Raw genomic sequence first — 17,880 nt, 5'->3', positions numbered from 1 at the left:
TAAAACAACCAATTGCGAAATAGCGTTTGGGCCTATTATAGTCGGTGCCTCGGAAAGCACGTAAAGCCGTCGGTCCTGCGCTTGATCTACCAGTACCTTCTCCTGCCTTGAGTAAGGCGATAAAGTGACTTGCTGGCTAAAAACAACTCCCGACCTTACGACCACGTACTCCTGCTTTGACCGGAGGCCCCCTAATCCGTTAGGTTATCCACAGCTCCAGGATTAATTCTTACTTAATTATGTGATAGTTCGTGAGTTCGTGTGTATGTTTGTTACTGAGTCATGACAAAACGGCTGAAGGGATCGGGATGAATTTTGCGATTCAGCTAGCCTATTCTGTAATTATCAATTCATAAGATCGAAGTAAACTCGATCGCGATGTCCTTGGTTGTAAGATAAAGTCAACCATCACGGGCGAGAATGCACTTGAACTCACTTCGAAATTTCGAATTGACAGTTACAGTTATAGAATAGCACGCAATCGGAGCCGATCGGCTGCACGATCGAGAAAAAGTACGCGATCGGAGCCGGACAGCCCCTGTTATTATTTCACACCAAGCGCCTTTAAGCATTCTTAATGACAAAAGCAGTGCACATGAAAAAATAAACCTTAAAAACTTTTCAACGTGATAATAATCTGCTCTCCTCTCGCAGCCGGTCTGTGTGAACGGACCCTCAAACGTACCTAAATGACGTCCCGTTTGAAAGTACTTATTTGTTGCCGTAAAAAATAGGGTACATGATTAAATAAAAATTAGTCATCTACCCTATTCTTCAGCCGATGAGGTAATAAGTACCTGGTCGTCGGCTCACAACAATGTTTTGATCACCGTGTCATTCATTCTTAATCCACACTCACCTACTTTCAAATCGTACAAACAGCTGTCCATGAATAAGTTGAACAGCTAAGAAGATGCTACACAGGGCTGTCTAACACCCTAATTAATGTTAAACGAAGAGTCGTACATATCTGTATGTATGACTTAGGCACTCGAGTCCTTATATAAGGATTAAGTGCCCGAATGAGGTAGCTATCCAATCCACCCCATACATGGACGGAGTCGACCACAAATCATCCCTCTTCAGTCATCAAATTTCATTATCGTAAACCTTTTCGAGGTCAAGAAAGGCACAGAATGAAAGAAATGCAAACATACGTTTTGGTATTTCGATAAGGCTTTCTTCGAAATGTACCTTAACGAAAAGACTTGATCCATACATCACATCACATCATCAGCCTATAAGTGGCTACTGCTGACCAAAGGCTTCTTTTCACACGGAGAAAGTTTAACCACGCTTACTCAATGCGGGTTGGCGATTCAAAAATATAATTAAAAATTATAAGCCCAGGTTTCCTAACGATGTTTTCCTTCACGGTTTGTCAGTGGTGTCTAAATAATCTTAGAAAGTACTTATAAGTCGGAAAAAGATTCACATAAGTACTTGCCGTCGGTAGGTTTCGAACCCGCACTCTCATGCATAAGAAGCGGGCGTCTTGAACCTCCGTGCCACCACGACACCGTGATCCGTACACCCCACTCCTTTTCGAAATCTCGCTTGCATATCCCAGATTTTCTCTACAGTCACATCCATCATTAACAGAATAGAAATAATCAAAACTGAAAATCCAAAAAATCTAATCAAATATCAAGCTGCCATCAAAAAATGTCAAGCAGCGGATAGAACTGCGCGGGAGTAGAATACGATATACAATGTGATAGGGGTGGGACTTCTAACCCGTTAAGGCTGAGTACTACATCTAATTTTATCGACAAAAAAAGTAATATGGGAGGTTGAACCCCTAATTGAAAATATTGAAAAATAGTGATTTTTTCGGTAAAAATAATTCACAAATGATTTTTTTTCTCATCAAAACATTATCAAACATATGAAAAAAGTAATGAATTAGTTAGCCAAGGTTATTAGCTACCGTTTTGTCGTTTTTTTTGTTTTGTTTCTACGACGCATACAACCTTTGATATCAAAAAAAGTAAAAAAAATATTAAAATAGCCATAACTTTTAGGGATTCGACGCCTTCGACCCCCGACTTTTGTCGATAAAATTAGATGTAGTACTCAGCCTTAACGGGTTAGAAGTCTCACCCCTATCACATTGTATAGGTCTAGCTTCCGCCAGCCAGTGGGATAAAATGTGGCCTATGTGTGTATTCCAGTCCAGACCAAACTCTACCCGTTCCAAATTTCAATTCGATCCCTTTAGCCATTTTGATAAACTCACTCACAAACTTTTGCATTAATAATATTAGTAAGACAAGAGATAGACAAATATAAAAATAAACCATTAATTATAAAAAGCTATTAAATTTATCCAATATAGGTACAACGGGTAATTCATCAACTCGTCCCACGTTACTTTTAAATTGAGAAAGGTACAAACAGTAGCAAAAAAGTTAGTGTAAAATCTAAAGTAATTAAAAAATTGAAGGTCAGTGCTCAAAATCCGTGCAAATTATTTTATGATGCTTGTTAGTGTGGCGGTTTATTTAGATAATCGTTTATAAATGTGAACATCGAGAACTTTATGTAAAATATTAATAAAACCACTTCGTATAGTAGTACTCGTTCGTATTATATTGAACAATCTATGATCAAAACGAAACTAAATATACTTAACTATAAAATATTATTAAAATTATCTTGTCTAACTGACTGTACCAAACGATTATAAAAGTTTTTAATCCCACCCAAAAAGTAACATGGGACGAGTTGCAGAATAAAAATAATATTTATTTTCATTTTCTGCAAGTCGTCCTAAATGGGTCGTAGGCATGTGGGACGATTTGATGAATTACCCGGTACAACAGGTCAAATTCAGCATAAATGAATACTGCTTTTGAAGTCTATGGATCTCAATAAGTACATACACAGGTGTCCCAAAACTCAACGATATTATTTAACCCGGTGCAAGACCTTATGACGGCTCTGGAAAGCACAAGGGAAAAAAAATGTTTGAAAAAGTTACAGAGGGCAAATTGACCACTCAGATATCCCTCATCACATTGAAAGTCACCTGAAAATAAAGGTAGTTTTTTTTTAGAAAAAGCAATCTAAAATAGGATTTTATCTAAATATTGCAAAGATTTTTACGTTTTCTCCTCTTTAGCACACCATAATGTAAAAAAAGAATGAACTATTAAAAGAATTGTGGCCACGGTAGTTCAAAATGTGATGAGGAGTGTCTGATTACGAGGGTGGTCAGGTTTTCCTCTAAAACTATAAAAAAATGGAAACATTTTTTATCCTTGGTCATTCCACAGTCCGTCATAAGAAGGCCTATCACTATTTAATTATATCATTGAGTTTTGGGGCAACCTGTATAAATATTAAATATGAAACAAAGCTGGAAATATTATTATTGACATACAATGGAAACATCTCATAAAATGCAGGTCTTACCAATTTGTTTGTACACCATGTAATATAGACAGACAATGAAATATATAAATAATTTAAATACCAGAATAATAAAAATTGCTGGCTTATAAATTGTCATTTTCAAGCAAACTCAATAACACGAATGATACAACTATTTAAAAAAAATATATTATTAAAAATGCAAAATTTTGAAGATTATTTCTTTGGTTGATATGTATGTATTTGCCAAAATAGGCATAGCAATGTTATAAAAAAATTACAGTTAAAATAGGTGGAAATATTATCACAGTTATACACAACCATATTAGTTGTACAAATATATAAAAAATGCTTATGTTCTTAATCTGTAACATTAACCAGCAGCACTTGTAGTTCATAACTACATCTATATTATAATTTGGCTAATGTTACTTTTTCACTGCATCAATGTTCTAGAAAAATAGTCAGTTAATGCTAACCACACTCATCACTATTTTCCAGCATAAATACCCTGTAAATAGAGATTTCTTGCATTTAATGTAGAACTACACTGATACCCATTTTTCATTAGTCCCATGTAATACCTTTTATTTAATAAAAATGTCCAAATTTCAATCAACATAGTTCAAGACTATAATAACATAGTTCACCACAACACTCAAGATTAACTCATCAATAAAGTTCAAAGTTCAATCACAATTTTTTTTATTATCAATTATCAATTATCAGATATCATATCAATACATTGGGGGTTGATAGTTTTATCGTCGGTCACGGTAGGATCTGTGCGAATCACGATCACGACTACGGGCACGTGAGCGATCTGAAGTACGCCACAGAAACTCATCTACAGATCTTTCATAAGACCTTTTATCATACACTAGCACTGAACGAGGATATTCTGCCAAGTCATAGTACCTCGGAGGTGGTGGTGGAGGTGGCGGTGGTATTCCATCATAAGCTGGGAGTGCTGCACTAAATCCAGGTGGTGGTACATAAGGCAATGGTGGCAACTGATGATGCATTGATCGCATATATTCAGCCACATATGCTTCAGCTGCAGTACTACTATTGCCATAGCCTTCACGGTTCCGGCCAAACCATATTGGTAATCGTTCTCTCATATACGGTGAAGGAGAACGACGTTTATATGAACTTGAAGAAATACGACTCCTTGGAGACATGAACATCTTTCTTCTACTTCTTGATGATGTATTTATACGGTTGCGAAAGTTGGATCCTCTTGATGACAAAGGGGCACGATATGTTCTGTAGTTGCCACCACTCTTTAGGTAGGACTTTTTAGATGCTTCCTTTGATTTTCTAAGAATTGGAGTCATTTCAATTCCTTCATCTTCTGGAAACAGCCTACACAACTCTTCTGCAACCTTAGGCTCAATTTCTTGCCCATCCCTACCAATTTTGACAGGTTTACCTTCATTCCATGGATTGTACAAGTGAAGAGTGCTACTGAAAGGCAATTCTTTTCGACAAATCCAATCAACTTTAAAGACACCATCTAAAACTTTAGCAGACAGGCCAGGCGGCAGTACCCATGATATAGGCGCAACATCTCGACGTGACTCGCTCGCTAGACGAGCGAAACCAGCAAATTTACCACTTTCCTTCACTGAAAATATTAATAGCACATTTCGGGATTCTCTATAAGCTTGATTTAAATTGGCTTCATTCTGTGGTAATGTAGACCAGACTCCTTTCGCTTTTGACAATGTTATATTTTCTGCATTGTTTGACTTAATCAAAAAGAAACGGGTATCTCTGAATAAATAATTCAACTTCGTCATATAATCATAAGTCTTCACCTTGCTGTTAGTGGTTGTAAGACATCGTCGTTTATTTTGTACAGGTGAATGGCTTTCTGACTTGGTACGTTTACGATTTGCGCGTCTCTCTTTGGATTTAGTGCTGACTGAACTAATGCTCGGTGTACTAGACTCGCTTGAAGATGAACTAGTCACTTCACTTCGTGTATCAAAATCTTTCCCTTCCTCTAATTGTTTTAATTCTTCTCCAATTTCTGCTTCTACTTCACCAACGCCAAGGTTGACGGCGTCAGTATTGTTAGAGGCCTCCATTTTCAGTTTAGTGTTGATAAACAGAACTTTGGAAACAATCAATTACTCTTTCTATACCTCGTTAAAAGCATAGTACGATTTTTTCTTACATTGGACATTAATTTGTACTAAATTATAAAAGCGATTAGAATCATCACAAATTACACGAACGCGAAACAATCAAACTATTCATTGATTCATTCACTTCATAAAACTGAAGAATGAAGATTATAGAACTAGCTTGTCTTGATGAAGATAAACCATAGACAATAAATTAATAGAGGAGTGCTTCGCAAAACTGACTAAGTTTGAGTAATATTACTTTTAATAATATTTTTTATTAAGTTACATATTTTACATTTATATGCTAAAATAAAAGGTATTAATTAAGGTATTTTAAATTATATAATCGTAATTACCAATAATGACTATCTTATTTTAAAATATTTGAACAAGAACAAGGTATCTTAGGTTCGATACCCAGGTGTTGCAGTTTGGAAAACATTTGGAAACAAAAATCCCTTGTCATTCATATTATGTAAAAATAAAAACAGGTATTTTAATGATCTACAGTTTATTTTTTCGAGTCTGGGTGTCATATGTATGTAAACTTGTATATGTGTTAACGCACCCACGACACAGGAGAAAATCCTAGAGCAGGGCAATATTTTTTACAAAAAAAATAATGTTACATTTATCTGACAATATTTCCGCCGGAAGTTTCTATATGCACTTGCTTGTCAGTCAGCTGATTTAAAATTTGTTATGTTGGTACCATTTCTTGGTGGCGAAAAAACCGCGTAGAAGTTTAAAGAATAGTGTTGATTTATGTAGTGTAGATAATTTTATGGTTTAGATTAGTTGCTATTACACCATTTATCAAATATGCATTTTGTTCAGAAATATCTGGAAAAAATTCCTATGCCATCAATAAGTACAAATGCCACTACCGGTAAAAAATCCGCAAACATTTATCTCTACTGTAATTATTACAGCTTTTATTCTCAAAAGGTACAGTATAGTGAAGTTTATTGTGTTCATTGTTTTGTTCTCGTTACAGTATTCAGTATAGTGATTATAGATAAGAATTATTATCCAAAACAATTCTAGGCGGCACAAACCAACTCACAACAAACTTATTTTTCGATTCAGATGAATCTACGAGAAAGTTTATTCTAGAATTAATATTGGATATTGATTTTGTAAGTCGTTCAATTAACCCATAATTTATATATTTCCAGGTGCTGATGAGTCTTTATGAAAAAAATGTGGATTTTGAGCCATTGATGGTGGACATAACAAAAGGAGAGCAGTATTCATCATGGTTTTTGGATATAAATCCCCGAGGGGAAATTCCAGTCCTAAAAGTAAAAAATGAAGTTATTCCAGATTCCACAAGAATTTTAGATTATTTGGAATATTATTTAGATCCAGGTAACTATTTGAAATTAAATCTTCATAGAAGTATATTTTATTTACTGAGGAATTTGTAGCTAAGTCCATGGTGATCTCATAATTTGTCATTGTGTCAACAATGAGGAAAGCTATAAAAAATATATTTTGTGTTGATCTTGATACAAACTATTAATCTATTTGGTAAATTTATAAAATCTGTCTGATGATCAAACAAAACAAAATTAATTGTTAATTGCTATTGAAGTGAAAATTAGTTTTCCTAATTATGTACTTTTTTGTTTTCAGAATTAACACCATTAATAAATGTTTCAACCGATAGCAAAGTGATAGATAGCATCAATAGATTCCGAGAGATGTTGGAAGCATTACCAGCTGGCTTGATAACAGTGGGCTCATTTTTTCATCCTCATTTAAGTGGCACTCCTAAGTTGCCATTCATACTGCCAGTGCGGGAAATACTGAAAAGTAAGTAGGTGTGTAAATTGTGAAATAATATTTTTAATAAATACCTAGATGAAGGCTAATTTAACTCAAAACTTCAAATTAAGTTATTGTTATAGTATTGTAGTTAAGGTAATTATATATTTATTATGTAATTAACTATTTATACAATACTTACATATAACATATTTATTTAAAAGATAGAAAAAACCTTATAAGCGCATAAGAATAACTATTCCATCTAGATATATAAATAACTAATGACCTGACATGACTGCATCAGATAGGATTAATCTTTTTGTTCTTGTTGTGTATTATCTTATCTTCAGTCATGCTACTACCATCCTTTCTAAATAACAACTTTCCAGAAACATATTGTTGCAAAAATAAGTAATAAATCATTGGTATTTTTGAAGGTGGTGACTTGGGCAATTCAAGAAATCTAAGAAAATTGGCTGAAGAAAATCCTAAAGCTAAAAGTATATTATTATACAAAGCTCAGATACAAGATCGCAAACATGAAATAATAACAAATGAAGAAGAGTACACTAAAGTACTAAACATTGTAGATCAAGTTATGGGCCAAATTGAAGAACAATTGAAAAAGCAACCTGAAGGTAGACATTTCTGTACTATTCATATGAATATTCGGTTACTGGCAATCCATATTATTATGATTGTTTATTATCCTATCCTATACATGCATGGTTAAGTAGAATGCATATTATAAAATATCAATTATGAAGAAACAACTTTGCATAGGTTGATGTGTAGCCATGTGCCTACTTACCTACCCAAATGAGACTACCTAGATTTTTATTTTTAAGGTAATAATATGTATCTCTTTTGTTCAGGTAACTGGCTGTGCTGTGAAAACTTTAGTATTGCTGATATCAACCTTGCAATTCTTCTTCAACGTCTATGGGAGCTTGGTTACGAAGGTAGATATTGGGCAGCCGGAAAACGTCCTTTACTAGAAAACTATTACAACCGTGTAAAACAACGAGAATCTTTTAAAAAGACAATACCTAGTTTATCTGTGCACCTAAAAATGATAGTTATGTCACAGCCTCCTTTATATCTGGGTGCTGCTGGTGCTGCCTCTGTCGGCGTTATTTTTGCAATTGTATATGTATTGAAGAAAATTGTACGCTAAATGATCAATTAGAAATTCGCAATCGAGTATATACTTTGTACTACATCGTAATATAAACTACCTAGGTAGAAGTTGTTATATTTGTTTCACATTAGATGCTTATTTCATTTGGTGAACCAGCAAACAAAGAGTTAATCTATTTTTTTAATATTTACAAAATTATAATACAACAAAAAATATTTTTCTACTATGAATTTCAAGAGAGGATTTAAAGGATTCTCCATTCAATATATACCAAAAAGATGAACAGTATTATGATGCTAGGTATGGTATTTGATAAAATTGGGATTTGGTTATGGGTTTAAGAACTGTGAGCAGCAATTATATGTGATCTGTGTCATCCCTTTGTAAGAACACATGTTTTACAAGAATTTAATGTGTATTTATGTCAATAATAAGCATTAGGTATCAAATTGGAACACAATGAAACAGTATTATTTACCTTTGTTAGATATTTAATAAAGTTATAACATGATTTTGCTTTTTTTCATCAATATTTTTATTTTATAAGTACATGATATTAATGCCATTAATATGCAAAGACTTCGTGATTGAATTTGAACAAAAATCAGATGCAACATAAATAAATAATAAATAAATAAATAAATTAGACCATAAAATGCAAATTGCCAAATGGTTATAAATAAAGTTTTACTAATAAGTTTAGCTTACATCTATTACTATTAAAATAAATAGGTAAACAAAATGCACAACAGCTTAACAAACATCCCTAATTATATCTTTAAATTAGAAACCATAAAATTTACTAAATAAATTAAAAACAGAAACCCCATTTTTATACTAAAAACCCAACCCCAACCCAACCTTTAAAAAAATATGTCTTATGAATCTATTTAGTTTCTTCTTTACTATTTTCCGAGTCTTGATTAGCATTAATTGGCATTCCCATAAAATGTTTACCATTTGTAGAACTCTTTTTTCTATAGGTGGGTGTAGTGGACACAGGTTTACTCCTATTATTGTATTTAAATATGCCTTCTCCTGGCAGATTGGGAAAAATATTTGGTATGGTATACCATACTCTATAGGTAACAAACCAAGTGAGTATTGCTATAACACCACTGATGAACTTTTCCACCATTATATGATAGTATAATATTGTTGAAACTAACATAACATCCCACAACAATTGCAGCAAAGCAATACCTATTAAAAATGCCCTTACATATGGTGTGTAATTCTCATATGATACTTTCAATACACTTAGTTCATCGCTTGTGATGTTTTTCAAAGGATTTATGCTGGCAGACTTGTCATCAATACTACGAGCATACTTCTCATCTCTTATGTAGTCTTTTATCCTTTCCCAACCATTGATAGCCTTAGCTTCTTCTATCATAACTAAACTTGAATATATTAGAATAAAACAATGCCCAGATAAATCAAACCCATTCCAAAAATGTCCATTCTTTAGACACATTATTTTGTTGTCATATAATTTAGTATTACAACGTCCATAATTTGTTTCTATTATATTGAAAACAGTTGTCCATGTGTACCAAAACACAGTAGCAACAAGTAATCTTGACAAATGACCCATGCCTATTATTCTTTTTTTCCCACAGCATGTTGTGTATGACGTCAGGAAAACATAAGGTAATGTCATAAATAGAGTCCAAAACCATCCAATCTTCACAAAATATTGATTAAAAACATTGTCACTTCTCGAAAAGTATGTTTTCGGAAATGTTATTACATCCGCAATGATAGATAGTAAAAACAGAGCACCTAAGTAAATGGCTATTTTTAAATTGGTGTCAAAGAATAGAATCTTTTTACATATATGCACAATCATCAACACAAAAACTTCTAGGATTGAGGATTCTTCACGGGTTGGCTTCGTACCTTTACTTTCTAGTTGTTCATTTTGAACTTTGAAGTTCATTCGTGCGGATTTAAAACTTCCTCGGCTTGTCATGATTCGAAGATTTTCATTTGCACGTTGTTTAGTTGCGCGTTACTTATACTTATTTCTTAAAGTATAGAATAAAATGATGAATCATATCCAGCAAATAATTACTTTGGCGAATATATTCATAGAATTATATTTTTAGAAACTTCTTACAAACTGTCCGTCTATCCAATAGAGATTGTAATAAAACAACAAAAAAAAATAAACTCGTAGAAGTACTTTGTCAAAGTAAAAGTAAAAGTCATCACCCAAAGTCAGTCTGACAGCAACCAGCAAGCAAAGCACGTTGCCAATAAAATAGTACATTTAAAGCTGAGCATACACTAAAGTATGGGCCTTTTCAGTTAAATACTCAGAACGGATAAAACCAAGTAAATACTTTTTATAAATATATGTTTTTACGGTATTTATTAAAAAAAAGGATAAATTCCTATTATTTACTCAGTAGCCCATGCCCACATCCTGCCAAACTGTTAAATATTTATAAAAAAATTTAGTATTTATCCGAAAACTCATCTAACTGAACTGACTGAATTGAACTTTATTTTGTAATTTTAAGAATGAAATAACCTATTGTGGTAGCAAGCAACGCAAATGGATGATCTATTTCTATTAAGCTACTAATAAATGTTCCGTTTAGTTGGAATCGACCGTGTCGGATGCAATACCACATCTACTCACTCCGACACTGCTACAGACGTTCCGATGGCTGCCACCCAACCGTCGGAACCAACGTAGTTGGAACGTGAACGGATTTCATGTTTCCTCCTCTCTCACAACAGGCGATAACTACTATTGTTGTGGCACTTACGTAAATGCCTCTAAAAGAAAAAGAATAGAGAAGAATGAAAATTATCAAAAAATATTCAGAAATATAAAATTACGCAGCGTTTTGGAAACGAAAATTTTTGATTTGATTGAATCATCAAATATATACATAATATACTCAATTATTTTTGTAACACCATTCATAAAAAATCATAATTATGGCTGACTGACACAGTGTACAGGCAGACAGACAATTTGTAATCACTATACAGTTTTTTTTACGTATGAGATTAGAATAGATGTGTATCGCGCTGAAACAATTGAACGGATTTTGATTAAACTTGGTATACGCTGACTTGGTTCACGGTCGGGTGGTCGAGTCCAACCAAATCGGTACGTCTGGAACTAAGTATAGAAGAACTAGTAGTATTACTACCTGGCGATGTGTTTGCCAATTTTGTCATTGACAACACCAATAATAATAGCAGCACCAAGCACAGCCGCGCCGCCGCTATCAATCAAGCTCACTTCAACGCGTTGAGTACATATTGGATTTTCCCTCCTTTTCGGTGTACCGATTGTTACTGTTATCTTATATTATTGTTTAATTCATCATGCGGAAAATATCTAAAAGTCGCACGGATGACGATGTAGTATCTTCCACGAATGGATCTGTTGTAAACGAAGAACATTCCACCGACGCGGAACGCCAAGCTGACCCAGATGAAAAAGAGCCGGAATCAGAATCAACCGATAATGTCGAAATAAATGAGAGTGTTTCTACAAGTTCCATCAAAGAATCTTCCAAGAAGGGTAAAGCAAAGAACAAGACTAAGAAAAAGAAGTCCGAAAAAAAAGTGACAGAAGAGGAATATGAGGTTTGTGACTATTTTGTACATGTTTGTAAACAATATTATTCGTAGTATTTATATTTTTGCAAAAATTTGATAATTGAAAATATTAAAAAATTAATAGTATAAAGGTGTTACTGGGTAGAAACCGAACCCAAAACCGTGATTAAAGTTTTTTGTCCGTCTGTCTGTGTGTGTTCAAGCTTCACACTAGACTACGGGCCCGATTACGATAAAACTCGGTATAATGATATATATGTATATGATTATACTTGGTATATGATTTATATGATTATACTTTAAATATCCTGAGCAAAACACTGGGTACTTATTATCCCGAAAAATGATATATACTTAAAAACTAACTTATTGAACTCTAGACTCGATTATTGTTCCAAAAAACACGCAGGCTACTTTTCATCTTCGGGAAGCTGGCATAAGCTAGTATTACCTAAATATTATGATGTTGTACCAGTTTTATTTTGTAATAATGACACAAATATTTCAGGTCGAAAAAATTGTGGATTCCAAACGAATTAAAGGTAAACTGCATTACCTCATACGTTGGAAGGGATATTCAGCTGACAATGATACATGGGAACCCGAAAATACCTTATCCTGCCCTGAGCTAATCAACAAGTATAATGATGAGGTGAGAACTACTGTCATTATGAACTCGTTTCAGATGATCATGATAGATAATGAGAATGATAGGGTGTCCAGTAGAATTTTTTAAACTTTAAACTAATTCAATCACTAATTTTCTTTTAGAAAGAAAATTCTAAAACTAAAGAAAGTAAGGCTGAGAAAAAAAATAACAAAAGGAAAGCTAAAAAAGCACCGAAGACCCCTGCTAAGCGTGCCAAACATGACTTGGATGATAGCAATGCTGATGAAAACGCAGAGTATGAGGTAAGAACACAACTGGAATACAATAATTATAAATTAATATTATAATTCCAGATTGTATTTATTTACATTTAGCCTTACTACTATTATAATAATCTTATAATAAATTGGCATCGAAAGAAATCCTCTTTCGAGAATCATATCTAATTATGTTTTATTTGATTAAATCAAGTTTTTCTTTTTAGGTAGATCGTATATTAGAAGTTCGACACAAGAAAAATGGACAACGAGAATTTTTTATACACTGGAAAGGATGGTCTAGCAAGTTTGATTCTTGGGAGCCAGAAGACAACTTAAATTGCCCTGAGTTGATAAAAAAATTTATGGAAAAGGTAACTGAATCAATACAGATGATAATAAAAAAACCGGCCAAGAGCAAGTCAGACTCGCCCACGAAGTGTTCCGTAGCAGCAAGTAGATGACATAATATAAAAGTTATAAAATTATTTAGTTTTACGTAGTGTTTGTATGAACGACTAAAATGTTTTATGATATCTCATTCAAACCAATTATTGTTGAAAGTTTCCATTGAAATCTACATATATTTTTTTTAGTTTTCTTACTCCTTTATTATAAAAGTTTCACTCATTTTTCCCACTTTGGAAGCGTCTAACTTTCAAACGATCGAGTTTGACGAAAAATGGTTTTAGGAACCTCAAAATTATTTTCCCACTCAGGAATCAACTTACTCTATATTCAGCTGTCATGTGTGTTAACATTTAAAAGGTTGTCAATTTACAGGTCTCAAAAGCTCGGTCTGTTGATTCTCGAAACTTGAGAGTGGCTCCAGAAACTACAAACCGCTTTACATTACAAGACCCTTCGTCAGGGCGCAGGTTGAGCAAAAGGCGGGGACAGCGTCAGAGGTGAGTCAGGGTCTCTCGTGGTTTATTACTATGGTATGTAACAGTGTGAAGTGAAATAGTAAATTATAATATTATCACCACAATTTAAACAATATTTGGGGTGATTCATCAACTCTTCTCACATGCTTACGGCTCATTTGGGACGAGTTGCAGAAAATCAAAATAAGTATTATTTTCATTCTGCAACTCGTCTCACGTTAATTTTTGGGTAAGATTTTAAACTTTCCACAGTTACAGTCAGTAAGAAAAGATAATTTTAATAATATTTTATAGTTAAGTATATTTAGTTTCAATAAAATACTAACGAGTGGTTATGGTCTACTATACGAAGTGGTTTTATTAATATTTTACATAAAGTTCTCAATGTTCACATTTACAAGCGATTATCTAAATTTAAAAAACCGCCACTCTAACAAATACACACATTTCAAATGGGGTATTCATCAGCATCATAAAATAATCTGCACGGATCTTGAGCGCTGACCTTAAATTTTTTTATTAGTATAGATTTTACACTAACTCTTTTGCTACTGACTGTACCTTTCTCAATTTGAAAGTACATATTGCTATCCTATTGAAGCACATGTCTTTCGAAGAGTCAAAGACCACCAAATTGCACCGCAGTTTAATATAAAATAATAATCAAAGTTAGGTCAAACTATGTAGATGGAGGCTCCTATTTCTAACCGCAAGGTTTGAAGTAACCTAACAAGTGGCATATTTGTTTCTTCCTATGGCAAGCTATTATTAGAGGGCAATGTTAACAAAACTATCTGTTTTAGTTTAAGTTCTGTGATTGAACTTTAAAATTGAAGTAAGCTGTTTTTATTTAAACTTCTTACTTTACTTTTTGGGTACACTTTTTTGGTCACCTCAACAAACATTTTTACATGTTATTTATTAACATTAAGTACCTTGTCCTAATCTGCCTAAAACCTAGAAATTTGCTATTACTATAAGTAAACTCATCTGTTTGTTGTCATTGTTTCAGGGTGCGTTACGACAATGCTGAATAACTATTACCCCCTATGTTTGAAATGGTACAGTCAATGTACCAAATTGATCATTTATGTATAAGTTATAAGGTTTTGCAGTGTTTCTTCATAGAAATGGCAGATATATTTTATTTTATGAAGATGTTTTATTTTTACTTTTAATTGCTTATATCTCTATTATGTGCAATGTTGTGTCTAAAATTTCTAGATCTAGCAAAGTGCATGCATTTGACAATATTGTTATATGTATACAGTTGTGGATGTGCAGCTAGCCAAGGTGTTATTGAAAATTGCCACATTACTTCCAGGTTACATAAGGGTGATAATGACATTTAATTTTTTCTGTATGCATACTATCTGGATGTAACTAAGAATAAGCAGATAAATGTTATCGAATTTATTTACATAAAAAACGGCTTAGAAAGTGGCAAACTTAAATGAAAATCCAGGAATAGTTCAGTGTATAAGTCACCGCAGAATTAGTTAACTGTAAAATTAATAATTAAGTTAATGATTTATTTACAATCATTTGAATTGTGTCTGTTGTTATTTGTTACTCTTTTAATATACTTACCATACAAAAATAACTTTATTTTAAATAAAATAGGAACTCTTACCTCGACAGGTAAATGTGTCTTGGGGTAAAAGTTTAAACAGGATCATAGTTACATACTTGTTCCCTTGATTGCTTGTGCTATGTAGTTGCAGTAATCTGTACATCTTAAAGGTATTATTGACTGAGCCTAAGCTGTACAGAACAAACACCAGTACAGAAAATTTAATAATTCTAAATTAATAAACATGTATTTCTATAAAAAATATTCACTTTTGTCTAAATAAGTGAGTTTAAATGAGCGACTTGTTTTAATTTTTCATATTTTAACAGTAAGTACATATATTATAACGGACGCTGGCACATCAAGCTTTAAAATTTTTGTTATAGATTCTCAATTTTATTAGAATAGCGACTTAGTTGAAAATGTTTACAAGATATAGTTTCAGTTTGGGACATTGTGCAAATGTGCAGATTTCTGTAGACACCTTTGTGTGAATTTTATAATTTAATTTGTAGTTATAACATAGCTATTTTATGGGGTCCCCATATCAAGTCCTTTATAGAAAAATAAATATAAATAGATATATTTATCTTTATCTTGAAAGTATACAAAGGAAAGAATATAATTTTTATAAATAGGTAATTATAAAATAAAAACTATCTGTCAAGAGGTCTCAACATGAAAGTACTGCTATTTTGTTTAAAGTTATTGTATCCCTTTTGTCTTGGGACACTTTGTTTTTCACTTAGACATAAAAAGTTAATCTATTTAATTTAATTTACTTTCTACTAAATGGGATAAATAACACAAGTGCAGATAATATTTGCTGGTTCCCATTTTAGATTTGTTTGGGCCTACTGATTTGAACTTTAATCAATGCGGAACATAAACATCAATAAAATAATATGTATTCTGACTTATTGTGTTAACTATGATTCATTGTTGTTTATAATTAATACAAACAGCTTATCCACGTTCTTGAAACCTTGATTTGTGATAGATATAGTAAAATATTTCATATTTACTGTTAAATTTCTATAGATCAGTTGATTTAAGAAACGTAATGTTTCTCTATCTTGAATTTATATCGTGTGCTAAAATTGCTTCATCTCGAGATGCGATTTTTTATTCGATTCATTATATAAAGTGCCTAACCACGTTTAAACCTGCTCGTAAAAATATAAACTGCATGGACTAAACCAAGTTAGACATTATGTGTGAAAAGTTGTTGGATTGAGATGATACTTGCAAATGTGAGAAGAGGCAGGTCCTAGCGTTATTATTTAGGTAATCTATTCATTGTACGAAAATGTTGCTTTGCTTTTCTTTACAAAAGATAGTACCTCTATGTCAGTCTAAGTGAATAGAAGTGTATGTACACTGTATGTGTGATTAGAATGAATGTATACAGTTTTTGGTGGGAGTAGGCCCAAAATTAACAGACAAATTGTATGTTTTGATGATAAGAATCAGCAATAAAAAAATTGTAAGAGTATGTCACGCGACGTGTCGGATCCAAATTCCGCATACCTAGGGTGAAAGTCTCAATAATAAATAATAACTGAAATAAGTTGTTTGTTATATGTTACTTTCTTTAATAGATATTCAACTTTATTGCAGACGGATAAGGTTCAAAATCTATTAAAGAAATTCGCAACTAAACGATCGATTTATAATCAGTCAATGTTGGGACGGCAGCCAAAACGAAGACTTTAAAATGTAAACACCTATAGTAAAAGCACAGGTAGTGGAACTCGTAGTTTGGATGTAGTTTTTTTTTTCTATATAAATATCCAATATATTGGTAATATAATAAGTATATAAACTTTTTCTCTGAACTTTCTAAACTTTATTTGACTGACACTTTTTTCACTTGCCTTTCACCTGCGGCTTCACACACGATTCTTAAGAGGTTGCGGTAGATTAAAAATGCATGATTTTTTGTCAGTCACAAATAGTTCGAATTCGGCATACCAATTTTTAGCCTTAATTCCGTTAATTCAGTAGTTTCATCCAAACAAACAAACTTTCACATTTATAATATTAGTGTGACATTAGTACGATATATTATATCGTAAGAAAATTATTACATGTCATGGCATGTTGTAATTATGATTATAGTAGATTCGATCCGAATTAATCTGGCACCGATTGTGCACAACCATGTCATTGTCCACCACTGGTGCTTTTACTGTAATCCTAATTTTATTACTATACTTAATAGCGGTAACATTAACTATAGTATACTTCTATTTAGTATTATAGTCTTTAGTATTTGGAAGTTTGTATAAAATTGTTCCAAAGATATATTTATGTATTTTAAACGTTTTGCTGCTGTATTAATTTCATCAAAGTACTTTTTATTTTGTAAAAATGGGCAAACTTCTACTTTAGGCACATATATATTATATGTTTTATAAACGTAAGTGGTTTCATGTGTGTATTTTATGTCTAAATTGTTACATTGAGGTAGATAAACAATTAAAGAATAAATGAATATGAATATGAGTTTCAATTTAATTATAAAATGGCAGAAAA

General features: G+C 32.6%; 4 protein-coding genes across 12 annotated transcripts in view; 2 read left to right on the top strand and 2 right to left on the bottom strand.

The window, feature by feature from the left end:
• Positions 1-4,063: 4,063 nt before the first annotated feature.
• LOC118272647 (YTH domain-containing protein 1) lies at positions 4,064-5,686 on the bottom strand. Its single transcript, XM_035589267.2, has one exon. It carries the CDS (start codon positions 5,469-5,471, stop codon positions 4,137-4,139), a length of 1,335 nt encoding a protein of 444 aa, XP_035445160.1. The 5' UTR covers positions 5,472-5,686; the 3' UTR covers positions 4,064-4,136.
• A 531-nt stretch (positions 5,687-6,217) lies between these two features.
• Positions 6,218-17,880, top strand: part of LOC118272489 (ganglioside-induced differentiation-associated protein 1) — a 12,967-nt gene continuing 1,304 nt past the window's right edge. Inside the window, exons 1-5 of one of the 4 annotated variants that reach the window (XR_007707676.1) lie at positions 6,218-6,461; positions 6,692-6,884; positions 7,152-7,331; positions 7,724-7,924; positions 8,162-8,528. Coding sequence is in view for 2 of the 4 variants with exons in the window: in XM_035589026.2 (XP_035444919.1) it covers positions 6,336-6,461; positions 6,692-6,884; positions 7,152-7,331; positions 7,724-7,924; positions 8,162-8,463 (1,002 nt within the window). In the remaining 2 variants the exon portion in view is untranslated. Of the gene's footprint in view, positions 6,462-6,691; positions 6,885-7,151; positions 7,332-7,723; positions 7,925-8,161; positions 8,939-17,880 lie in introns of those variants that run through there. The other 3 variants (XR_007707677.1, XM_035589026.2, XM_050708015.1) reach the window with 3 other exon arrangements.
• On the bottom strand, positions 8,901-10,663 carry LOC118272488 (acyl-coenzyme A diphosphatase FITM2-like). Its single transcript, XM_035589025.2, has one exon. The coding sequence runs from the start codon at positions 10,400-10,402 to the stop codon at positions 9,314-9,316; it is 1,089 nt and encodes a 362-aa protein (XP_035444918.1). The 5' UTR covers positions 10,403-10,663; the 3' UTR covers positions 8,901-9,313.
• The window catches only part of LOC118272331 (chromobox protein homolog 1-like), a 16,503-nt gene continuing 10,262 nt past the window's right edge, over positions 11,640-17,880 (top strand). The window contains exons 1-6 of one of the 6 annotated variants that reach the window (XR_007707680.1): positions 11,642-12,042; positions 12,524-12,667; positions 12,787-12,927; positions 13,110-13,256; positions 13,666-13,790; positions 14,782-15,410. Coding sequence is in view for 2 of the 6 variants with exons in the window: in XM_035588723.2 (XP_035444616.2) it covers positions 11,779-12,042; positions 12,524-12,667; positions 12,787-12,927; positions 13,110-13,256; positions 13,666-13,790; positions 14,782-14,806 (846 nt within the window). In the remaining 4 variants the exon portion in view is untranslated. Of the gene's footprint in view, positions 12,043-12,523; positions 12,668-12,786; positions 12,928-13,109; positions 13,257-13,665; positions 13,791-14,781; positions 17,846-17,880 lie in introns of those variants that run through there. The other 5 variants (XR_007707678.1, XR_007707681.1, XR_007707679.1 and 2 more) reach the window with 5 other exon arrangements.

This window comes from Spodoptera frugiperda, chromosome 4 (genome assembly GCF_023101765.2).
Source record: "Spodoptera frugiperda isolate SF20-4 chromosome 4, AGI-APGP_CSIRO_Sfru_2.0, whole genome shotgun sequence".
NCBI lineage: Eukaryota > Metazoa > Arthropoda > Insecta > Lepidoptera > Noctuidae > Spodoptera > Spodoptera frugiperda.
This window is presented reverse-complemented; position numbering and strand designations above follow the sequence as displayed.

What these genes read in the sequence shown, in the direction of transcription:
- LOC118272647 (XM_035589267.2), bottom strand. Translation starts at nt 5,471, where the DNA reads ATGGAGGCCTCTAACAATACTGACGCCGTCAACCTTGGCGTTGGTGAA.
- LOC118272488 (XM_035589025.2), bottom strand. Translation starts at nt 10,402, where the DNA reads ATGACAAGCCGAGGAAGTTTTAAATCCGCACGAATGAACTTCAAAGTT.